Genomic DNA, 12,278 nt, shown 5'->3' on the forward strand with positions numbered 1-12,278 from the left:
AGATAATCAAATAAGTACAAAAATCTTAGATTCCATCTGTAAATAGGAACAGTTTCAATACATGACGCCAAGGATGAAAGTTGCCTTCTGGTAGGCACTATAACATGACCTTGCAAAAATGTGGTTATCAAAATCCTTCTAGTCAGTATAACAATATAAAAAGTAAGCAACTTAAATATAGAGGGGAAAAAAAGGACTTATATTAACTACAGCCTTCCCAACAGTGGACATTTTACTTTCCTCTTTGGGTGGGTATTGAGCTGACAGTATGCACATTTACTTGATCTTGATTTATTAACTCACTGTTGCCCTTGCCAAAGTCTCTTAGAACAGTGATTGTGTGGGCATCTACACCGGGAGAATAAAAGTAGGAGCAAGTCAAACCTGAAAAACCTCCAGCTCTTCTAAAATGAGTTCTCCACTCGCAGAGAAGTTGGTGGGTAAGACAACAACTTTTTGTACAGTTCCTTGATCTGGAAAAGATGAGAAGAAGTAAAAACATGTGACAAAGAGAGAAAAAAACCAAAAAGCAGATGAACCATTATCAATTATAAGAAGAAAAAGCAATGTCAGAGAGAAAAGTAAGAAATGTTCAGTTCTAGGGTTTGGGGTCAGAATGAACTATGAGATGGTTCCTTACATAGGCATGCTATATATAGTATTATTCTCATATATAAACATAAAGAAGTCATGGTAAGATTGGAGCACTACCATTACTGCTACCATTGCACCCAAACAGATCAATCAAAATCAGTGTCTTCTGTACTAGCTGCTGTACAGACACACTGACAGAGACAGTATCCATCATAATGATCTTAAAGTAAAAACACAGCAATATAAACAGGTAAAAGGCAGCTACTGCAGAATTTAATATATATTTGTATTCATTAATAAAACATAATAACAACTGATGACATGAAAGGTAAACTCTCCAAAGAATAACTACACCTAAACATAGCAACATGAAAACTTTTCTCATGAAAGTCAAAGAATAATCAAGTTCATTACACATTGGTAACAGTTAATATTTTGATCCATAAGGAAAAAAAGGAAGGTGAAGATATTGTAGCTACTCTATCATGGCTGCCTCCTCAAAATACATTTCTGAGCCTCTTAAATCCCCTCAGATGAAAGAGGTAAGAAGGATGAGGCAATAGCAATGTTTTTGTAGGACATATGTGACGAGTGAGACCAAAGAGATGTCTCTGATTAGTTTTTTGAAATTGATATGTGGAAAGAATTTAATAAGATGGAGGGGTCCATTTGTGAAGGCTCTTAAAGGCTGAGACAGCCACAGTATTTCTTATGTGGCAGAAAAGGGACAAGGACAATCACAGGGACAATCATTTTCTTCTTGCAAAAAGCACAGGACATAGAATTCCTCTAGCCTGAAAGCCCTGGAAATTAGTCTAAGTAGAATAAATATTGCTCAATATTGACTCTGAGGAATGAGACCACATGCTACAGATTCTGTCTGGCCTACAAAAGTTTTATAAGCCATATAGACTTAGCCAGTTAGTATAACATTAATATAGCCCAATATAGGTAAGTATCTACATGTATTTTTATAAATTTGTGACTGAGGATCCTGTCCGATATTGACAACATAACTGTAAAAAGGGCAGTTTTGCTTTTAAGGTCAATGACTAAATTTTATAGCTGCAGCTTCAGGACAATTTGGTTGCAGTAAATAATTTACATATTCTTATTTCCCTGGTGGAAGCCAGTAAATAATAATACATTTCATGTTTAAAACCCTAAGGTTTAAAGCCAGAATATTGATATGTAAAGACCTGACCACACACAGAGAGCACACTGAAGTATTTTGTCGAGAAAAAAAAAATAAAAAAAGAAATTGAAAGCTGACAAGACTTAAAAATGTGTAGCTATCAATTGTACATGCTCAGGGTATGTTAGGTATGAATTTTTCATGAGAATTTTCTATGGAGAACATTTATTCTCATTATATACTGGCATGATAAACCAGTTCCTTCCGAAGAAACTTTACTGAAACTAAATCTTGTGATAGCACAGCTGTGGGCTAGACTGGGTGCCAGTATTAGCAAAGCTTATGAGGACCTGAGAGAGATTTACTAACTGCCAGGACCCACAGAAGCTTTAAACAGCTACAGATGCATCTCTCCTTGGAGCTAAGGAGAAGTATGTGCATGTTTGTAATTCTGCTCCTACTAAAGGGAATAATCCACTCACAAATATACGCTACTTATATATATACTTACATCCACCTCTACGTTGCTAATTTTTCCTCCTGCATTCTTTTAATAATCCTCTATATCATTAAACTATACCACTCAAAATACCACAAAAGTACAGAAAGGAGTTTCAGCATTTTGTGGGTTTTTTTAGCTGCCTGCAAAGTGTCAACTACCTGTAACTCTGACATACAGGGCACTCTGCATGTTGACAGTGACCTTACCTGCAAAGGAATGTGAGGCTGCTGAGACTCTGAAGAACCGGTTTATTTCAATGATCCATTAGCACATGCCATACATTTAAAATTCCTAAATTGTCTTCAGTCCTCAAACATTGCCCCTAAATGAAGTCAGAACCTGAGGGGAGGTTTTATCCTGGGCACTGGCACAGAAAACACTGATAATGCCTGACGCCAAGTACTTCTGTCTTAATAACCTTTCTTATTTGGAAAGTAGGTTCCTATCTAACTTTTTGTCACACCCTAACAAAATACACAGAGTTAAGGACTGTTTACCTAGGTATTCACCCCCTTTGACTCAATATTTTACCATTCACTTTGACCCAGTTTTGTACCATGAGGGACAAATCCTTGCACAAAGGAATGTTCCATTGTTTTAAAGCAAATGTAACAGAATATTTAAAATAAATGTTCATGTTAGGGAAAGTAGTCATTAGTAAGTTATTCTTTAAATAAAATAACTTAAAGCAAGGAATTCCCATAGTTGATACATATATATATATATATATATATATATATATATATATACACACACATACATACCTCCAACAACACATGGTATATAGGCTATAGTCCTCTGACCCTTTTAAAAAGTGCTTAGCTTTTTCCTTAATAAATGCCAAGCAAACATTTGTTCCCAGAAACCACTTCTTATTCCTTTCTGAGCAGTACCCACAAGCACAGTAGCTGACAAGTCACTTATACGTGTTCATATCAGAAAGCTTATGGTACATCTAAGTTTTATTGAAAATCTTACTTGCTTATTTGCTTTAATGGCAAGGCAGGAAACTAAATTCCCTGGGTCAGAAGGAAGGTTGGAAAGGATGCAGTACTGTGCACTGCAGGAGATATATGCAAAGTAGCGGTGCCTGAGCTGTTCCCAGTGTTTCACAACAGGTAATCTTTTATGTTATAAGCCAGGCATAACAGGTCACCAAATACATATAAGTAATTTGTTTTTTTCATGTTTAGGTGAACATATGAAATTATAAACTAGTTCTACAAAAAGCATAAAAGTGGACAGGATGATTTCCTTCTCTGATTACTTGTTAATTCCAGGAATCCACTTGAAAACAGTTATACATTGTTATGATTTCATGTGACCAGGAAAAAAGCTATTGTGTCTCCAGAAAATCAATCTACCACTAGAATGTATGAAGAGGCAGATTTATGCTCACCACTTCCTTGACTTTTCACCTGGAGCTGTTTGCAGCCTTACATCAGCCCAGCAGTCTGTGAGTTAAGGGCAGACAGACAAATGAGAAGGAATCTCCCACAAGCTGACTGCAAGAGGATGAGAATGACGTATAATGGTTCTCTGTTTCAAACCTGCTTGAACAACTGCAAGTCTCCCAGCTTGACATAAAAGACAATGTTACTGAGATTGTTTTCTCTCAAAGAGGATTGAGAAACAAGGAACAACTATAATATCCTATAGATTAAAAAATGGTGTCAAGAATATGTAGAGTGAGAAACACATGGAGAAGACAGGCAGTCCATTAAATCATCCAAGGAAGCAAGGGTAGACAAATGATTATTATTAGTATTATTAGTATTATAATATACTATTTAATAACAAAAATAATAAGTAATAATAATAATTCTGAGGTGGTGTAAATCAGCTAAGCTTCACTGATATCAGTAGGACTACGATTAAACAAATTCCAGGTCTGGCTGATCATGGGCAACAGAAAAGGCAAAAAGCTTAATGAATTGCAATGAAAAATACACAGGTGTCTGACTGATCTGCAGGTCTGAGTTTAAACCTCATTCTCCAAATTTCGACTAGCTTTTCTTTCCCCTAAGTGAACCTGCAGTTGTCAGAAGAGTCAGAAGCCATCTACTCTTGAGTCCTATCACATCTTTTGACTTTTCCACTTCATAAAACTACAGCAGTGGACAACAGCTGCAACTCTGAGAGGAGCTGCATAGAAAGGTTTCCTGCAGTAGTTCTGCTCCTTGATGTATCTGACATTACTGGACATCCTCTGAAAACTTGTCTGTGTTGTATCTGCTAGCCTAATGGCAGCTTAGTTATTTTTTTTATCTCTAATTCCAGTTGAATCTGATACAAAAAAACCCCCACCCAAACAAACAAATAATAATAAAAAAACCCCATGAAAAAAGAAAGCAAAGAATTTGCAGACTGCTTAAAATCTCTGTTTGAGAAAATGCTGAGGCAAAACAGAGCACCTGAGAAGGTGGCAGGTTAACAGTCAGGGCTGAGAGCTGGGTCCTCATACTCTCTGCTGTCTTTGAGTGTCTGCTGTACATTAGAGCTCTCACCACAGCCACCTAACCTCTCACTCATCGCTCAAATGAGTGTAGTTTTTTCCCAGCTTATAGTACTGCTGTGAAACTTTGTAAAATTGAAGCTGCATCGAAGAGCAAAAAAGACAGACACAAATGTCTAATGAGAGCACACTTGAAGGCAAAAATTTTCACACAGATCCAGCTCAGTCAAACTTTTGGGAAACAGGGTGAGCTTCTTTGAACAGAAACTGAACAGGGGAAATTACACAGGTAGTCTTAAAAGGTTATGAAGAAGTTTTGGATGAGCAAGTCAACAAAAAGTTTTGAATGATTCAGGCACTATGACCAGAAGGAAGAAGGAAACTATCTGCTGCCTGGTGTGCCACTGTTGTGCAACATCATCTTCCTAAGCTGACAGTCACGAAGCAGCAGCCAGCAAATTTATGGGAGATATGCTTGCTCTTCTGACCAGATTATCTCCTGTTAGAATCTATCTCATTATATGATTTTGGCTGTTGCATTACTCGAGGCTACCATTGTCAGCAAGTTAGTTTTCCTAAAAGACATCATGTAGCACTCACAAAAATGAGTATTACAACGTTATGCTCTGAAGGCACTTACTACATCCAGACTTTAAAAACAAGTGTTGCATCAGACAAGAGAAGAGAAGATAATAAAAAACACCAATCAGCCTCATGCCACATCAGATGCATGTGGCCTATATTAATCTTCTGAACAAGCCACATTGAAGTCTGAAGTGCCTTTTCAGGACAGTAACTTAGATCTCTTTCCAATCCTATCTTGATAGTAAGGAGCTGAAAAAAAATTCTACTGGTGCCCACGGCTGTTTAACATACCCAAATTTGACCCAGACATTTAAATATTTTCATAACACCAAGAGCAATAAAAACCCCCCATGCATAATCTTTCAGTTGTGCAATCCACGTGTATTTTGACCGAAGGCTTTTGTACTGCAAGCAGTAGGTGGCATGCTTAAAAAATAAATATTAATCTCAGGAAAATGTGCTCATGCAGTTTTACTGCTTTTCTTAAAATCCAGATGGAAAACAATCCAAGAACAAACACAAAATATTGAAAACTCGGGTTCCTTAGATATAACTGAGTAATTACAGTAAAACTCTAGAGTGAATCAAAAACTTCAGGACTGAGTTCTAGCATATCATAAAAAAAATGAAATAAAGCAGAACTCTAGCCCTAAATTCCTGAACTGAATGTGCTATTACTCACTGCATAGGGAAGAAGTATTACAAGCATTGATATGTGAAATATTCAAATAATTGATTACATTCTATCCGAGTAAATTATCCCTTGGAATTCTGTTTGGGAAGACAAGATATCCAGCCCTCTTGTAGCACTGCTCTCTGATATTAAATATTTGCTCCTTACTCTAAATCAGCATAATTTCAGAGCAAGGTGAAGATATTCTTTTGGTTGGACCTTAGTGCTTTGGGAGTCTTCATCTTGAAAAGTAAAGAGAAAAGACTCCTAGCATTTGAAAAATGAGTGGAATACTGTGAGAGCAATGTCTATCCCTGGGATTTATTCTGTTAAATATCTAGGCAAATGGGGGAGAAAAACAATGTATTAACTCTGGGCATGGACCGGCCCCTGTGAGCTCAGCACCTTTGTCTGTGGGGGCAAAGGAAACATTACATTTAGTTCACATTAATGTGAAAAAATGACATAGCTGCCTATACCCTCCCAAGCCATGGCTACACTGGGGTTCTTGGAGCTTTATACTTCTGTTATTCTTCACTCGCATTCAAGAACTGATTTATTACTAAGACTGTAGCAGAGGAAGAGAGGAAAAGTTAAACATTTTGTGTGCTCTGCATCTGGCAAGACATAAAACACTCCAATTTCAAGCATGAGACAGGTCACTGACAGTGACAGACATGGCTGGCAACATCTCAGTTCAGCAGCAGTAACTCATCATCTGAGCTGAGTGTAATTGTCACCAGGTGTCAAGTCCCATTGTCTCCGCCTGTGGGGCTCCAGGCTCCCAAGGAAATTATCACATGAAACTCTCATATACAATGTGGTTTTTGCATTTGCTGGGATGAACTGACACCAAAGCAAATCCCCTCTGCATTCTTTTTGACAGTTAATATCTCTATCGAATCCTCCAGAGTTTCACAGAAACCAGAGAATAAAGAAAACAAGTTTCTCCTCTCAGTGGCTGAAACTTGATCACTTTTATTTAAAAGGGCTGAGAATTGCAGTAACTTAGATTGCACCAGTTTCTTCCGAGGAAGATCTTGGAAGCTATTAATGTCCTGTGTCCTACTCTGGAAGAATAACGCCTCCCTCCTAACTAGCTAGAAAGCAGACAATGATCCTTGTCTCCAGTGTAATGCAGAAGATAAAGCAATGAATACAAAGCATCAAGAGCTGCAGTTGACGTATTTGATCCATAATGGATCATGTGCTGATACACAGAAGAGGATTAAAAAACTGTAACAAGCAGCTGAGGTATGTTAATGTTTTTGACAAATCACAGGTGTATGTGGAGACCACACGAATCATTTAAAACCAATCAAAAGCTACTCAAAGTATAAAATGAAATCACCTGTATTTATCTATTTCAGAATTACTAAAAACTTAAATATCAACATTGTGATTTTTGTGCACACTTCAGATTTTCAATACATGTCCAATATTAATTATCACTGCTATATTAATAATTCTATATTGGTTGGAAACTTATATGTGTTTATTTTTCCACTAATCTTTAGTACAATTTTCTTCCAATTAACATTATATACTTATAGAGCACATTAAAATGCATACAATGTTCATTTGAAAGATCTGTCTTAGCTTACCAAGCTGGCTAAACACAGTGATTTGGCAAGAAATAAAGCTAATGAAAAAAACCCCCTCTTACTAAGTGTTCTTGTGGAGCTGTGTAACAGTAGTAGGGATAATATCTCTTAACACTTCTGATCTTTCTATAGTAGTGTACAAAGAGTCTTTCTTTCTGTAGGAAAGGAGAAAAATGACCTTAAAGGGTTCCAAAGTCAAGAATTGTAGCTGCAATAATTAAACTAAAAAGAAATTGTGGTTACATGTTAGGGAGTGTGGAAAATGCCCCTCTACTTCAAAAAGAAAGGCCTGTCCTAATTAGCTTAATTTGTTAGTTTCCAATGACTCTGTTAAAGATCAGAGATCTTCAAGAGTACCTTACAACTTATTTACCAACTGTCAACCAAGGAAATAAAACCACTCAGATAAAAACCTGATGAAATTGCTAATGTAATTCATTACCCAGAGTTTATTCTACCGTGACTATGCCTTACAGTATACTGAGCATTCACAGTACAGTAATAGGTCACCTGGTAAAGGTTTGACATGAACGAAGTGTTTCTGTTTTCCTTCCATTGAACCACAGAAGCCTGTGAGCTGGAAGGGGCCCCAAAAGTCATCAGGTCCATGCCTCCACCCAAAGCAAATCTGATTAGAGCAGGATGCTCAGGGCTGTGTCAGGCTGGGTTCTGAAACCTTTGAGTCTCTGAGGATGGAGAATTCACAAACCTCTCTGGGCTCTTGTTCCAATGTTTGATCACACTGACAGTGAAAACCTGTTGCATTTAGATATAAATGAATTTATATCTAATTGCAATGTCCCACATTATAACTTGTGTTCAATTCCTCTCATCCCGACACCCAGCACCTTGAGTCCAGATATGTTTATTTCCCATTAGGTAGTTGTATCCTCCTGTTAGACAACTGTCAACAGCAAGCAGCAAGGTCTCCCTTTAGCTTTCTCTGAATAAACTCATTCTCCCAGGCCTCTTCTCATACATTACATGCTACAGTCACTCAGCTGATCTTGTTCCATTAGGTCAATGTTTTCTTTGTACTGGAGAGCTCACAACTGGACATGGTACTCCTGACAGGAGCAGAACACAGGGGAAGAATTTCATCCAGCAACCTGCTGCCTGGATACACTTCTGCTAATACAGCATAGTAGGCAGTTGGCCTCCCTTGGCACAAGGGCACCCTGCTGATTTTGATAGTTGGGGAGGTTTTTCTAAGGCGAGTGAAGAGAGTTTCTTTCAATACTGCCCCTATAGAAGCCTGATATTCTTGAGAGATTTTTTTTTTAGCACCAGCTTCCTAAATCTATTATAACAGGATGGTTATTCCCAGCCCCATGCGAGTTTGTTGGCAGATATGCTTATTGTACAAGCAGAAAACCACCAGGACCCCAGTAATATGTGAACCATAAAAGCAATTCAAGCCATCTCTGTAATTATTTTCTGATGTTCAGAGATGTATTTGTTCTCCTGGAGTTCTTTTCCTTTGTTCTACTTGAAACCATCTGTAGTAAAAAAGATTAGCCTTTCTGCCTATCAAACTAAAATGGCCCATTATGCCAGCAGGAGTTTCAGACATGAATGAATCCTTGGGTCTAGCCAGAGTAACACTCCGCTTGTCTGCTTCAATCAGAAGAGTGTGAATATCTGAATATTTTTAAAAATCATAATTGATCAGCATGAGAATCACTTGACCTGTTCCCTACAGACATCAGAAGCATAACACCAGATTCAAATTTGATGTAACTAAAACCAAAATGTAGGTTATGCTAGACAGATATTATTTTAGAATACTTGGGTCAAATTCTCTCTGTCTGCTGCTGCTGCTAGGACTGAAAACATTTGCTTCTTTCTCTCTGCTAAGTACTTCTGTATTTTTTCTTTTGTTCTGGAGTTGTTATTCCTGCCTTTGTAACATCCTGGTCAGATTGTGGTTTTCTGCATAAGCAGCTTACATAGCTTGTACTACATAAGGATGATGAGAATATACAAAACAATACAAAGCCAGACTTTGGTGCTTTTACTCATGTTAGAGAACATCAAATTCTAATGTGGAATCATGATGCAGACAAACTGTATTCAAAAGAAGTATTATTTGAAAGTAATACAGTATACACTAGAGTTGATTTCTGCCTCAAATAAAATTCATATCAATACATTGCATCTCTTGCATATAATTAACATTTACAGTAAATATAAAAGTGTACAGAAAGTAAAAGGAACACAATTTATGTACTTACTTTTTGTAGATAGTAAATATGTTTAAACAAACATTTCTGAACTCTGTACAAATTAGAGTTGATTGCAAATTCTAAAGCGATGGAGTAAAAAGACTGTTGTTAAATTTGTCTTACCCGTTCCAAGAAACAAGACATGGTATCTTCCATCAGCAGCGCTCACTCGATCCACAGCAATCTTTGTGTACTTGTAGTCAGCTCCTATCCGGATGATTAATGGCCTCTTGTGTATTGGGTAAATGGGATTAAACATCAAAGGATGATTCCTGATGAAGGTCACAACATCGTCTGGAAACTCTTTGGTTGTCCGCATATTGGGTGTGAAGGCTCCTCCTGGACACTGTAAGAAGCATGCACAGTAATGCTAACAATACTTACCATCTTTCAGACAGTTTTCACCTCCAAGTCATTTACAAATATTGACAGAGAGTTGACAAAGCAAGTTCCCAAAAGAGCACTTCAGACCCCAACTGAAAGTAATTATGCTCCAGTAAGGGGAATGAAGTGCTTGAATAGTTATGCTTTGAACTCCCGTCAATTCCGATAAAACAAACAAAATCACATTTTATTTCCACATTCTTTATGCTTCCAAACTGCCTGCTGAAAAAAAATTAATCCAAGTGATTGGTATGGGAAGACATCAAAATTTTGCGGATTGTTTGTGATAGAATTAGCACATAGGCAAATGGTAAAATCTGGCACTCAGTTGTAATTCGGTCAATACCTCTCTAGCCATTTCCTTGATCATGGGATGGTGTAAGGGTCTGTGACTCATCTTCATTTAAAAAAAACAATAGGGAGTTGATTAGGAGGTCCCATGGCAACTCATTTATATCTGAGAAGACTGACCTTTCACAAGATCTTATCTATACTTTTCCCTAGGCCCCAGAAATAACAGAAGTCCAGAATACTCTGGATGCTTCTTTAAATGAAATGAGGAACCATTCAAATAATCAGCCCTGAGGCATTCAGGACATCATGAGGAAATCACAGAATCACTGAATCATACAAAGACAGAATCACAGGATGGTAGAGGTTGGAAGGCACCTATAAAGATCATCTTGTCCAGCTCCCTGCTCAAGCGAGTCCACCTAGATCAGATCACTCAGGAATGCATCCAGGCAGGTTTGGAAAACCTTCAGAGAAGAAACTCCAAACCCTCCTTGGGCAGCCTGTGCCAGCACTCCCTCACCTAACAATAAGTAATTTTTCTTTAAGTGGAACTTTTTGTGTTCCAGCTTTTGTCCATTACCCTTTGTCCTGTCATAGAAAACTACAGAAAGCAGTGTTGTCCCCTCTTCTTGACATATACCTTGCAAATACTTGTAAGTATTAATAAGGTCTACCCTCAGACTCCTCTTCTCCAGGCTGAACAGCCCTAGATCCCACAGCCTTTCTTCATAAGAAAGATGCTCCAGTCCCCTGATCATCATAGTGGCCCTGTACTGGATTCTCTCCAGAAGTTCTCTGTCCCTCTTGAGCTGAGGAGCCCAGAACTGGACACAGGACTCCAGATGAGGTCTCACCAGGGCAGAGCAGAGGGGGAGAAGAACCTCCCTTGACCTGCTGGCCACACTCTTCTTGATACATCCCAGGATGCCATTGGCCTTCTTGGCCACAAGGGCACATTGCTGGCTCATATTCAGTGTATTGTCACTCAGGATTCCCAGGTGTCTCTCTGCAGAGCTGCTCTTCAGCAGTTTGACCCTCAGCCTCTACTGGTGCATGGATTGTTCCTTCCCAGATGCAGGACTCTGCACTTGTCCTTGTTGAACCTCACGAGGTTCCTCTCTGCCCAACTCTCAAGCCTGTTGAGATCCCGCTGAATGGCAGCACAGCTTCTGGGGAATCAGCCAGTCCTCCCAGTTTGGTGTCATCAGCCAACTTGCCGAGGGTACACTCTGTCCCCTCATCCAGGTCACTGATGAAGATGTTGAACAAGACTGGCCCCAGAACTGACCCCTGTGGAACTCCACTGGCCACAGGCCTCCAACTCAATCTGTGCCATTGATCACCACCCTCTGGGCTCTGTCATTCAGCCAGCTCTCGATCCACCTCACGATCCACTCCTCCAAGCCACACTACCTGAGGTTTTTGATGAGCATGTAATGGGAAATTATGTCAAAAGCCTTGCTGAAGTCAAGGTAGATGACATCCACTACTGTTCCCTCATCTAGCCAGCCAATTATACTCTCATGGAAGGCTATCAAGTTGGTCAAGCAGTGAAATTAAAAGAAGACTATAGGAAGAAATCAGGACATTTATCAGTAACAGGTATAGTGCTCTGCATGTACCTGTGTTAATTTACATGGCTCCTTTTTTCAGCTACTGCTACCTTACTTTTTATTTCTGCTCCTGAACTTTCATTTCCCCTTTTATCAGATTTCTGAGCTGTTTAACTGCTATTCAGAAATGTTTCTGCACAATATTTTTCCAACTGGAAAATGATGATTTGTTCAATACGACACATTTAATGGAAACTTTCTTATTTTGATGAGG

At 38.6% G+C, this 12,278-nt stretch overlaps 1 protein-coding gene across 2 annotated transcripts in view; it reads right to left on the reverse strand.

The window, feature by feature from the left end:
• SEMA3C (semaphorin 3C) overlaps positions 1–12,278 on the reverse strand; it is a 123,747-nt gene that overhangs the window by 15,810 nt on the left and 95,659 nt on the right. For both annotated transcript variants that reach the window (XM_062019704.1, XM_062019696.1), the window contains exons 12-13: positions 9,897–10,119; positions 385–473 (exon numbers count right to left, since the gene is read on the reverse strand). In XM_062019704.1, the coding sequence (XP_061875688.1) occupies positions 385–473; positions 9,897–10,119 (312 nt within the window). The remainder of the gene's footprint in view (positions 1–384; positions 474–9,896; positions 10,120–12,278) is intronic.

This window comes from Colius striatus, chromosome 1 (assembly GCF_028858725.1).
Source record: "Colius striatus isolate bColStr4 chromosome 1, bColStr4.1.hap1, whole genome shotgun sequence".
Lineage (NCBI taxonomy): Eukaryota > Metazoa > Chordata > Aves > Coliiformes > Coliidae > Colius > Colius striatus.